This window comes from Brachycentrus maculatus, unplaced genomic scaffold (assembly GCF_059751285.1).
Source record: "Brachycentrus maculatus isolate JH-2025_06_01 unplaced genomic scaffold, ASM5975128v1 h1tg000657l, whole genome shotgun sequence".
Classification (NCBI taxonomy): Eukaryota; Metazoa; Arthropoda; class Insecta; order Trichoptera; family Brachycentridae; genus Brachycentrus; species Brachycentrus maculatus.
Window position 1 is genome coordinate 31,022 of NW_028281392.1, and position 14,156 is coordinate 45,177.

Below are 14,156 nucleotides of genomic sequence, written 5' to 3' on the forward strand. Positions count from 1 at the left end.
CAAGACATGCAAGTCAATTTACAAATGGAATTGAAAATATGATATAAATAATTGTCATCCCTGACAAATAAATAAGCGGAGGTAATGAAACATAATCTTTATTCGATAACGCGGAACAGAAGAGCCATTATCTGTGGGGAGGTAATGAATTTCCTGCAGAATGACAGGCATTTACCTCATGGAAGGGGCTATTTTCCCGGCGACCACGTAGAACGCATTAAGGGCGGTTGACGCTATGGGGTTAGCGCAGGCAATGCAGGTGCTCTTATGGCAAATGAGATTTTTCAAAGCCTACGGTCAGCTGCAGAGTATGTACTCTCGTACTATCAAGTCGACAAGACAATTTCAGAGAACGAAAGCTTTCCAAGAAATTGCAATAACAATATAAAGCTGCAATAAGCTCCCGACTGGACACAATGTATGTCGTTAAGTAATAAAGGATAAACGATATTGACGTTCATCGAACTAAAAAAGAAATTGAATCATCTACCATTCGCTATATAAACTTTCTTGAATGTTCTTCGTTGAGACTTTGTGGCACAATTTATAAACTGTATTAAATAAAACAACATCTCTTTTTCTCTCCAATCCGTTTCGATAAGAACCTTGTCATCATTAGGGTTTAATATGTACATGAGAGGAAAAGTACTAATAAACAGTGCTTTAAAAAAAGCTGATTTCCTTTGTAAAGTTTTTAAATAAAACAATGTATGTATATTCTTTAATTTCGTTAAAAATATTACCTTTTATATTTATGAACTAGACATTTGTACTTTTAAAATTTCAAACATTTATTTAACGTCTTGATGTAAATTAAGAAGAGTTTGGAAGTCTGTGAATTTAAAATCTTACATGTGCTACTTCTTCGACATCAATATTCAAAATCAGCTAGTTTTCACGAGCATAAAACTTCATTAAATAAATGCAATAAAAATTCCCGAATTATTTTAAACGTACACCGATACGTTTTAAGTTGGGTTATTCTACGTTCTGTCCGCGCGACATAATAGACCGTAGTCATGCGAGTAACTTGTTGCTATTAGTCCCTACTTGTTGATAAATTCCGTGAACTTGTTGCACTTATTCTAGCCACTTCTTTCCATAAAGGAATGTAAGAAAAAATATTTTTTTATTCTCAATATTATTAATATTTAAAGCATTTACTTTGTGGTTAGTCATTTTTACATAAATTTTTTTTTCAAAAATGTTAAAAAAATTAGTTTATAACCACTCACCGAGATTTTTACGTCTACCGGTTTCGAGACGTACCCGTCTCTTCGTCAGGACAATCACTAACACAGCTTGCAAACCCTTCACCACCATAGCACCATTTACACCACTCAAAACTACACAAAATGTCTAACACATGCGATTTTTGGTCGACCCGAAGACCAACATGCACTATAGTTTTCAATACAGACATGCGTTACGAGCCGAGGTTAAACGTACATTAAAATTAGACCTGGAATCGAATCAACTAATATACTTGTAGGATGAAAGGAGTGGGGGGGTTCGAATTGGATATTGACGAATCGTGTTTAACCGATGTCGAATCAAACAATGGACTATATGTAAAATTTATTTGGTTGTTAATTAGAGGGATATTATTTTTAAGTGCTTTCCTAGTAAAAAAAATGTCCATATTATTTAGTTTTAACCCTTTATTATAAGTGTTTAATATTTTTACTCCCGTGCCTTTCTTGAAGACGTGATTTGATTCTATGAGGTGATTGGCCAATTCGGAGTAGTTATTATTGTTTAGACATCGTATGTGTTCTTTTATTCTGGTATTAAAATATTTTTTTGGTTAAAAATATTTTTTCTTTTTACATTTTTGACCACTCAACATAGATTAAGAAGAATATGAAAATTAAAATATTTACAGGACTTTTAAATGTCATAGGCTGGTGTAATCTTTTACCCGCGTGAAACACTCACCATTCTACCCATGATTGACAATCACACTACCCAAATTTTCGTTCAAAACTCTTATTTCATAATACTGTATATTTTTACATAATTGACATCTCAACATAGATGCAAAAGAATTTGGACGTCTGGGTATTTACTAATCTCATGACACTGTACATATGAGTTCACTGTTTGAATATATGGAGAAAGCTCGTATTTAGCAACTGCTTAATAAAAGCTTTCCCAATCCAAACATTGATGGCTTCAGTGAACTGACATGAGATGTGACGTTCTATTATATCTGCCAACCTTAACGGTAAGTGGCGTGGTGGTTAGTTAATTAAAAGTCATCTAAAATTATTCTATTATTTTTTAACATCTCATCAAAGATAAAGAAGAATATGGAAGTCTGGGCATTTAAGTGATCACTTTACACACGTGTAACATTCACCAATTCTACCCATTATTGACAACCACACTACTCCAATTCTTGGAAGTTCTATATTTATGAGCCAATTTAGAAACCTTGTTCTTGAATCACTAGAACTTCACTATGACGGTCGTCAGCCCCGTAAATGCCCAGACTTCCATATTCTTCTTCATCTTTGATGAGATGTTAAAAAATAATATGAAAATAACTCCTGTAATTGGAGATAATCCAGGTTTTGCGAACAAGTATTTGGACACACTCAAAATGTTGTAAAATTATTATTATAACATTAAATTTTTTACATTATAAAATTTTGAATTCGCTCTCTGTTAGCTTATATAACTTTTAATTTGCGATATTATAGTGAGATGAAGGGGGTTTTCACCTGTATCCTGCGGATATGGAAAGTTACGTTTGATGTGCCACAATATCGTGTAATGCCCGAGGATCCATAGACGTTACTATTTAGCTAACCGACCTGAGGGCTAACCCTTCCTTTGTCTTCCAACGAAAGCTCTATCCAGTTTATCTCTGTGATTGTATCTGGTGTTGATAACATTTGATCAAACCCTTCCCGCCCCTTAAAAGCACCCTTTGTAATTTATTATTTGTTTATATAAGTGTACGAGAATACGTTTTTGCTCTCCTTCAAAACTTGTATATAGAGAAAAGCTGCGCGCAGAAGCTTTGTTATAGATTTTTAATTTTATTAGGGCAATATGTTGGCCAACGTAAAAATATAAAAAAATATGTAATTTTTTAAATTTAATATACTTACAAGAGGTTTTTTTAGAACATGACGCAAGCCTTGAAATGCTTAGACTTCTATCTACATTCGTCTTAAAAAAATTGTATACACCTTTGATACGTATGAAATCATTATTGATTTATGAATTTATTCAGCAGTCAGTTTGTGGTAATACATATTCATTTTATTTGAAAATTTACTTGGTATATACCACTTTTCCTAAAAAATCACTTGCGACACGTGTTTCGATGCATTCAATATCATTATCAATCACAAACATTGGCAAACATTTTTTATAGTGATGTTAAATATATATCTAAAAGTAATAATTTTACTATTTTATTTCTTTTTCAAACCCTTATCCACACCTGATAGTACATAGAGACCTGCACATAGGTCGTCTTAATCGTTAACACATGAAGGTAAAGTGATCAGCCCTTCGCTTCAGGTACCAGTCCAGGATAATATTAAATAAATATTAGAGCAAAAAATGACTTAAATTTATTTGACCCCCCCTGGAAATCTAACCCAGGACCTCCATCATGGTAGCTTAACACGCTACTATGCTGGCTGTTTTAAAAAAATAATATATGTGTTTATATTGTTTACAAAAATACTTATAAAAAATTACATATAATTTTTATGAGCCTAAATGGCTCGTTATTAGAAATAGGTATCAAATTGTGGTAGAGTGGGTTCAAATCGAGAAACTCAAGAGTACGTGATACTAACCACGGGAATATTGTATTATATTATACTCATATTTGTTCATACGTAAATTACCTTTCGCAACATTTGACAAAAAGTTAAATGGATAAATCAAAGAGGTAAAAAGCTAATAAGGGTATATCGTTATTAATATTGCATTTAACGCCATCACGTACGGGGGATGATGAAACCCCCGGCTCCGCTACTAGCGCCGGGTGATAGTTCACTTGAGAAGGGTTATGGTAATTTTATTACACTCACCCAGAATAATAAAACAAATTAAATATACTCCTAAGCGTTTATTTGATGGGATTTATGAAACCACAAAGTATATGTTTATATGAGTTTCAGGTTTATTTCATAATAATTATTACCTATTGCAGACGATCTTCTGATTCTCGTCAACTTTCAAAAGATTTTTTGTTTCATAAACAACATTTTGAGTGTGTTTTTTTATTAGGACCTGAAAACAATTATGTATAAGTAGATTAAAATTATATGCAAACATAAAAGACGCTTAAATTTTTGAGTTTAAGTTGTGCTTAGTAAATACCACTATTTATTAAAATCTATTCTATATTATACACGTTTTTTCATGCATTCCGTATCATTTTCAAACACCGTATGTGATTCTGAATGCATCAAAACATTGGTCACAATTGATTACTAAGTAAACATAAATTAAAAATGGATAGATTTTTTCCACAAAGTGACTGCCGAATCAAAACATGATCTTACTTTTTTTCTTCCCAACTTTTTTAGTGTGGATAAATACTCAACATAGATGAGGAATATGGAAGTCTGGGTATTTATAGACTGGTTAAGTGATCACTTTACACACGTACAACATTCACCATTCTACCCATTATTTATAACCATACTACTCAAATTTTTGAATTTCTAGATAAATGATCAATCCCATGATTCTGTTTACAAACATCTACCATTAGAGACTGTTAATCTTTACTAGATATAATAAATACCCATACCTCTTCTGATTAAAGCAGTTTTTACCCCTTTTTATAAAATATGGCATATTTAGTCTCACAAAAATGTAAATCTTTAAAAAAAGTTTTCAAATTTTAAAACACGGATATCTTCCTTTTTTTAAACATAAAAATGTTTTAATCTCAAATAAGTAAACAATAAAACTTCAATTAAATTGATAGAAAAGAATAAAAAATCTAGAATTTATAAAATAAAACCTTAAATTACGACATACTCTCGATTTTTTTTTATCAATAGTCCGTAAATTATATTTTCTAAATGAATTAATGTATATTATTTAATGATATGTAAAATACTATTAAATACGTTTAAATAATAAACCTTTGTTCAAAGAATTCATTTCGTTACAAAGTTCATTAATTCCTTTGAGTAGAACGATTTTTCGCTATTCGTACGGTTGTACGTACAGTCAATTCATAAAGTTCATTGAAACGTTAACGTTAACTTACCAAAATATGTAATATATCAAAGCATCTTTCCACACGCTAACGTATCTTGAAATATTTGCACAGAAACTCTTCGTTTTATCTCAGAAACTAACATACATGCGGTTTCCGTAGCCGAAACTTCAACGTACTTTTGTTAGGTACATATATGTAATTAAAATTCCCTTACTTGTTATTTGAGCTAAGCGCACGCCGTGGAGTTATTCGGGAATTGTTATTATTTAATCAAACGTCTTCTCTTTTTTCTTCCATCTTCTTTCACCTCCTTCTGCACTGCTTTCCTTCCGACGCAGTTCATCTCCGTTAGAACTCTCATAATTAAAGTTTGCAATTATAATGCTGTGCAGCCTGTTTTCCTTATCTTCGTTGCCTTTTTTCAGGCTTTCAATTTTCAGTTTTCATCTTTCAGTTTTTTTTATTTATTTTGTCTGCTTTGTAGTAATTTTCTTCTCATGAAATTCTGAACATATTTTCATAATTAATTTCTAAATACTATGTAAAGAAATTTATTTAAAGCTGCTTACTAAATTACTGATAATTAGATATATTGATGATTATTGGTAATTCTAATTGAGACTGGTTATTGGTAAATTCAATAAAATAAAAAAATCACTTCAATACTTTCTTTTAAAAAACATTATGTATACACGACTATGTAGTTTAAAGAACTACAGATTTTCCTTATTTATTTTTTTACAAAAATGTTAATACTACTCACCGAGATTTTGGTGTCTACCGGTTTCGAAAAATACCCTTCGCTTCGTCAGGACAGATTTAATTATTAACAGACAAACTTTGCTATAAACTTCTTTCTTTTTTCAACTGCTTATGAGAACATCTGTAGTTCTCAAAACTTGTTGAGTTCACAATAACAATACTCTTTAAAAAGCGGGCTTAATGCAAGAGTTTTATTTTTATTTTTAAATCGTCATGTTATTCTACAAAATATATAAATGCCAAAGCAGCAAATAAAATGAGGTTATTAATTTTTTTTTTTTTTATCTTTTATTTAACTGGTACTCGAAGCGCGGGGCTGATCACTTTTCCTCAAGTATTCAAAGATCAAGAAAGCACTACTAAAATACAATGTAGTGCCCTTTGCACCATTGGGTGCCAATAAGGGTGAGATAAAGAAGATGAAGTGTTAATAATATAATGAAACAACAACTAAATAGTTATTTCACATTTATTTTATTCGTCCAGTGACCGAGTTTCGTCGTTACCTATATCATCAGACTTAAAACTCTCCATCTTAAAAAAATTTAAGTCCATCTTGTGGGGTCTTGTCTTGTAACATGTCCTGCCCATTGCCACTTTAGTCAAACTTATAAAGTATTTCTTTTATTTTATTGAAAAAAAATTGTATTAACATGCTAGTATTTCGACTCAACATAGGCCATGCCTAAAGAGCCGTAATACATATAGTAAATGTATCTATGAAATAAATATGTATCTATGAATGTTTCTATGTATCTATGAAATAAATAAATAAATAAAAATATTTGATTAATGGTGTTTTTTTGCAGGTTAAACTGGAGCCTAACGTCGGCAAACCTTCCCGGGTCATCCACATCAGGAACATCCCCAACGAGACCACGGAGGCTGAAGTCATCCAGCTCGGCATTCCCTTCGGCAGGGTCACCAATGTCCTCGTGCTCAAAGGAAAAAATCAGGTAAGTCATCAATTCCTTATGTGAGAATCAGGAGAGAGGTCCTGTCTATAGAGTACTAGGGACTATATTAACTTTTGACATCTCATCAAATATGATGAAGGATATGGAAGTCTGGGCATTTACGGGGCTGATGACCGTCAAAGGCTGGTTTAAGTGATCACTTTACGTGTTTAGCAAAAATTCAATTTAATTAAATGTTTTTAATCAATGTTTTACTTAGTAAATACCACTTTTTCTTAAAATCTACTGTAACACGTGTTTCGATGCATCCCGCATCATTTTCAAACACCGTATGTGAAGCTAAAAAGGATTTATTTTACCACAAAGTGACAGGCAAATCAATTAATGAAAAAAATAAATGTTACCTGGGTTCAAATAAAATTAAGTTGCGGGCTTTCGAATATCCCGCCTTAAATACATTTTCTCAAAACGAAAAGTACGTATTCGCAAATAATTTCTACATTTTCTAGCACAGGTCTCGGATTCGAATCGGCGATATGAAAAATACACCCTCGGTAGCCATTTTCAGTTCTGTAAACTTTTAATGAATAAAGCAGGCAGTGGATTTTATGCGAAGCATTGTTAAACGTAGGATTACTTCATTCTTTGTCCCAACTGGAAATGAATAGAAAAACCCGGCAGTTATGAAAACGAGGCATAATCGTAGCATTATTTCATGTTTATTACATAATACGAATGAATTTCCCCCCAGAAATATGGTTTTTATTAAAAAAGAATAAAAAAACATTTTTAGTACTACAACTACATTTTCGCATCTCAACATAAATGAAGAAGAATAAAGAAAATTGAGTTTTTCCAGGGCTGACAACCTGTCGTAGGCTGCTTAAGTGATCACTTTACACGCGTGCAACCATCCAACATAGAGCTCATATCGCTCACTCCTTTCAAGAACGTCATAAATCAAAAATCGTCAATTTTCAGTTGTGTATGGTATATTTTCGGAATGCGCAGAAAATATACTATATCTAGCAAAAGCGGCATATTTTTTAACTCAATATTTACCCGCTACAGAGCAGGAAGTGTTTTTTTTGCATTTTGAAGAAAAGTTTTTTTTTGATATACTAAATATTTTTCAAATGGAGAAAAAACCTTCAGGTTTTACCTAAAAAGATCTGTTGCGCAGTAAAAAGTTCAATAAGTGGCTTGATATTTATTTTAAATGTTTATAGTGATTTTAAAATAAACTTACCCTTTAATTATTAAATAAAATAAAATTTATTTATTTTATTTAATAATTAAACCCTTTAATTATTAAATAAATTCAATTTTGACACATCCGAAATTTCGAGAAAAATTCATTTTCTTAAACAATTATTTTTCCATTCCTCCAATCTTATTGTTAAATAATCTTGTTTTTCTTTATGTTTGTTTTATTATCTTCCAAACAATAAAACAAGCCTCTCAATTAAATTGAAACGATTTTATACAATAAATTTACGCGGTTCAATTTTATTCGTTCATTTCAAACCGCTCCCTGAACGCAGAAAAGTTTTGATTGTGTGTTGATTCAATTATTTTGTCGTTTATTTGCCTCTTCAGCGAAGCAAATAACCCTCTTCTTCCCTTCCTACCCCTACACTCTCTACCCTTAAATCCGAACCATTTTGCCACTGCACTCTAATGAACCATTCAACTTATTGTTTTAAACTGTTCATATTGCTTGCTATTTCCCCTCGCTCACTTACTTTTTAAACTTTATGAAGAGTCCCGACAACACGACTTATATTTTTTTTAATTTCCTGTATATTGTTTTCAATAATTATGAGTGAAAAAACAAATAACTTGTTAACTGTTTTTAGGCATTTCCTAGTATATTATATATTCTTCTTCTTCTTCTCCTTTATGTAGATCCTAGGGATCTGTTTGTGCCTCTTTGTGTCTTTCCATCTTTTCGGAGCTCTGCCTATATTATATATTATATAATTCAGGAAAACCATACTCACATTTAATAATATTTTTTGACATATCATCAAAGATGAAGAATAATATTGAAGTATGGGTATTTACGTGGCTGACAACCGTCATAGGCTGGTTTAAGTGATCATTTTGTACACGCGTAGCATTCACCAATTCAACCCATTATTGACAATCACACTACTCAAATTCTTGGAAGCTCTATATATATAAACCAATTTTGAAACATTTTTCTTGAATCACTAGAATTTAACTAGAGACATTTATTGGTAAATAAGATAAAAAGAAGATTTTTGCTGAGCAAAAACTCTTTTATTAGTATTTGTGAGGTCCGAATCCTGAATTATAATCACACACTTGAGAAACGCCAGAAAATGTAATTTTTGTTTTTATTAGTTAAGCTTATAATTTGACCAGATAATTTATTTACAACATTTTGATGTCAAAAAATAATATGAAAATAACTCCTGTAATTGGAGATAATCCAGATTTTGTGAACAAGTATTTGGACACACTCAAAATGTTGTACATTTAATACAGTCACCAAATTTCCCTGATATCCAAACACTTTGTTTTGAGTCATTTATACCTCTCAAGTGATATGGTATACCTACATTTTTACCAGTATTCCTTCTTAAAACAGTCACCAAATGCCCATGATATCTACACACTTTGTTTTGGGTCATTTATACCTCTCAAGAGATAAATACATACATTTTTACCAATAATCCTTCTTAAAACTGTCACCGAAGGCCACTGATATCTATCTGTACACGTTGTTTTGAATCATTTTTACCCCTAAAGAGATATCCCTCACTCCTTTCAAGAACGTCATAAATCAAAAATAGTCAATTTTCAGTTGTGCATGTTTTCGGATTGCCTAGAAAATGTCCTATATCCCAGCAAAGGAGGCATATTTTTAATCTTATATTTACCCGCTACCGGGCAGAAAATGTTGTTTTTGTATTTTGAATAAAAGGTATTGTTGAATTATTTTTTTAAATATACTAAATATTTTTCAAACGAAGAAAAAACCTTCAGGTTTTACCTAAAAAGATCTGTTGCACAGAAAAAAGTTCAATAAGTGCCTTGATATTTATTTTTCATAAATTGTGTTATATTTTTAAACTTTAAAAACGTTCTCCTGAAAAATTAAGTTTTTTGATTTATGACGTTCTTGAAAGGAGTGAGCGATATGCTCGTATACCTTCCTACATATACACACTATCGTGAGATCCCGATCGCCATTGATTCGTTTCAAATTTTCGCTAATTAAATTTTTCGCCCAAATCCGTCCATCGAATCGCCTGAATTTTCCCTTATAATTTATTCATAACTCCCGTTTGACTTTAAATCACAAACTGGCGCACCTATCAGTAATTGAATATTGGATGGAAATTTCCGATTCAAAACCCTTCCATAGCCAACCACCTAATCCGCGAAGTTGGCCCGAGTAGCGAACTTCGTCCTCCGCTCATTTGAAAGCCAATTTATGAATAGTAAATTAAATCAGATTTTCCGCCAGGATTTAATTGTGTCGGGGGATTAACAGACAGGAGGCGGGATATATTCCCGGAATTATACTTGTAGGTGATCAAACCGCCATTTATAATCCTTCTCTCTCTCCCTCCCTAATTACGGCTATTACGGGACACCAAGTACGTTGTCTATATATAGATAAAAATATTATTATTAATTGATTCGGCATTAACTTTGTGGAATGACATGATTATTTTTATTAAATTAAACACTTGAATAATCCACTGAATTGAATTTTATTTTTATTTACGACTAGTTTCGAAAACGATTATTGTTTTCATCTTCTGGTACAAATTGAAACTAACGAATAAAAATATATTTAGGTGTATATATAGGTTAATTAATTTATCGCAAGAGGCTAATCCTTGTTTTAAAACAGGCCACAAGGCAAATCTATATCAAGCAAAGGAAAAAGAAGAAGAAGAATGAAGTTTTTCCGGTATTCACATTATTCTCCGTGCTATATAAAAATATATATATATATATATATATATATATATATATATATATATATATATATATATATATATATATATATATATATATATATATATATATATATATATATATATATATATATATATATATATATATATATAAATATAAATCATCAGTTTTAGTTTGCCATATGAAAGTTCGGATATTACTTTGCAACGTGTACTATCAAGATTGCGTCGAATCTGAACGCAATTTTGTAAATAATAAATTAGTTTTACCATGCGCCCTGTCACGCGTCGCCGGAACGGTGATTCGTATCAACACCTCGCACTTGTCGTCGGCTTGATGATTCATTAACGCTCTCCCTCCCCCAGCATCCTCGTCTCAACTTCCCGATAGTTTCCCGAGTCCTGAATATTTTCTCACTCTACCCACCCCGGTCTGCCCGGATAGTGAAATACCTCACATAATCCGGGTGATTCTACCGACAACCCGAACTGCTGCAAAAATAACATTATACATTTTTAACGTCTCAACACCTTCAAACACTTATCCGCGCCCCAATGGTGCATAAGGCACTGCATCATATAAACGCAGTGTTATCTTGATTGTTAACACATGAAGAAAGGTGAAGGAGCTATAATCAGCGATACTTCAAAACATATCGAAAATCGTACACGGGTAAGGTAAAAAAGGTTCCGAGACCATTCCATGTATTTCCTTCTCACTGTGCCTTCCTTACTATCATCAATTTGTAATTTTCACGAATATTTAATATAAAGTCTTCATTCCTCAAACCATTATCTGCACCCCAATGGTGCAAAGGGCACTGCATCATATAAACGCAGTGTTATCTTGGTCGTTAACAGATGAAGGAAAGGTGATCAGCCCTCGGCTTCAGGTCCAGGGTAATATTTAATAAATATTATTGTGAAAAAAATCACTTATCATTATACTTATACATCTCATATTTTATATGAATATATCTCAGCATATATTTATTTATTTATTTGTTAATTTAAACATTTTACATACATAAGTCACATATATAATATTTTCGATGAGTAATTTCCATTTCTCATTTTGGGACATGAGATAAAGGTAAATAAGACTGAAAAATACTTAGAAAGTAAAAAAAAAATAAAACACGGGGAAAAATATAAATTAAAAAATCAATAAAAAGTACAGAAGACCTTCAAAGCGATGGCGTCAGAACTAGCAGTCCACGCATTTCAACGGAGTTTACTCTGTTTTCATTCTTCCTTGCCAATTCCATGTTTCAGCCCTATGCACCATTGAGTGCGGACAAGGATTATTATTTAAATTAAATTTAATTGACATAATGCTCTGCTTTAAGGGCAAGTTTCCCGAAAGCGGACTATGCGAAGTATCGCTGTACCTCGGCCCATAACTCCCTACATCCCCTAGATAATATTTATACACGAAATCGTTATTCCCGCTCCGAGGCAGAGCCGGCTCAGTAATATTAGTCTCTCACGCGCCCCCGAGTCCCGCTCGCAAACATAAACAACCCCCCCACCGCGTGATGTCACTGTCGGCTCACGATACGCAGACAAATCTTGTTTATTTCTAATTGCATTCTTCGATCTACCTGTCAACACCATATCAAAATATTTATTAATTTCATGTATGAAAGCGAAACTTGCAAAAACAAAGGGAAAAGAAAGATGAAAGTAGACTGAATCCAGTCGAAATATGATCCCTTAGACTAGTGGTCGGCAAACTTACTAGCCAAAGTGACAAATATGAACACTCTCTCTATCTGTCTCACCCTTTATCCGCACCCAACGGTGCATAGGGCACTGCATCGTATTAACGCAATGTTATCTCTATCTATTGATTCGGCATTAACTTTGGTCGAATGACATGATAACTTTATTAAAATTAAGCACTTGAATATACCACTTTAATGAGTTTATTTTTATTTACGACTAGTTTAGAAAAAAAGTTTTAATTTGCACCAGGAGATGAAAACATCTGTCGTTTTCTAAACTAGTCGTATATAAAAATAAAACTCATTAAAGTGGTATCTTCAAGTTTTTAATTTTAATAAAATAAGTTATCTTTATCGTTAATTATTTTCTGGGAAAAGAAATAATTTATTGACATGGCAATTTTTTTACTTCTTGAATCACTAGAACTTCACTAGAGACATCTATTGGTGAGATGAAAAGAAGCTTTTTTACTGAGCAGACACTCTTTTATTAGCATTTGAGGTCCGAATCCTGGATTTTAATCACACACGTGAGAAACGCCAGAGAATATCGTTTTATTTTTTATTATATAAGCTTATAATTTATTTACAACATTTTGAGTGTGTCCAAATACGAAATCAGAATTATCTCCAATTACAGAAGTTATTTTCATATTATTTTTTGACATCTCATAAAAGATGAAAAAGAATATGGAAGGAATTTACTGTAATACCCATATATCTGTTGGTCCATGATCTTGAAGTACTTTAGAGTTTAAAAGGTAAAGGAATAAATATTTACTTCATCTGATATGTATTTTCCTGTAAACATTCTCTGTAATCCTGGCCCTGAGCTTTCCGTACAAAAAGCTCTCCAGATTAGTTGACGTGTTAACAAAATCCACCGCTTGTATTTGTAAAAATAAATCCCCGTGAATTGGTGATGCCTCTCCATAAAACACAGGATGTTATTAAAACACCGTTACTTTCACACATATATATTTTTTTGCTTTTGTGTAAATACATTGCTCGAACAGAGTGAATGGTGCATTGAACCCAGTCGTAGCAAATAAAACCCCATCAGATAAAGCTTAACTGGCAATTCACAATGGAGTCCTGGTTCCAACCCAATTTATGGAAGTAAAGCATGAAGTTGGCAATAGAAGGATTGGAGTAGACTGAATGCAGTGGAAATGCAATCCCTCAGACGAATGTGTGGCAAAACGTTGATGTTCGAATGGTGATATAAGGAAGAAATTAAACAATGGTTAGTAAGATTTTATTGCTTGAAATAGGCTGGTTAAGTGATCACTTTCCACACGTGTAACATTCACCATTCTATCCATGATTGACAACTACACTACTCAAATTTTTGGAACTCCTACACATGTCATAAATCTCATGTCGCTTTTTTTTCACCGGGGCCATCGATGGATGGTATCAGAAATCTTTTGCTTAGCAGGTACCCTGTTATTTAGATGTATGCGGGATCCTAACCGGGTAATTTTATAAACTAGGAGATGCCTGAAAATATGATTTTCAATTATTATGTAGCTCATAATTTTACCAGATTGTTTTTATTCACAAACATATCAAACATTTTTCA

The 14,156-nt window shown here is 32.3% G+C and overlaps 1 protein-coding gene across 3 annotated transcripts in view; it reads left to right on the top strand.

Annotated features, from left to right (window-relative positions):
* Nucleotides 1–14,156, top strand: part of LOC148300760 (polypyrimidine tract-binding protein 3-like) — a 105,649-nt gene that overhangs the window by 12,603 nt on the left and 78,890 nt on the right. For all 3 annotated transcript variants that reach the window (XM_088274318.1, XM_088274316.1, XM_088274317.1), the window contains exon 2: nt 6,778–6,924. In XM_088274318.1, coding sequence (XP_088130444.1) covers nt 6,778–6,924 — 147 coding nt within the window. The remainder of the gene's footprint in view (nt 1–6,777; nt 6,925–14,156) is intronic.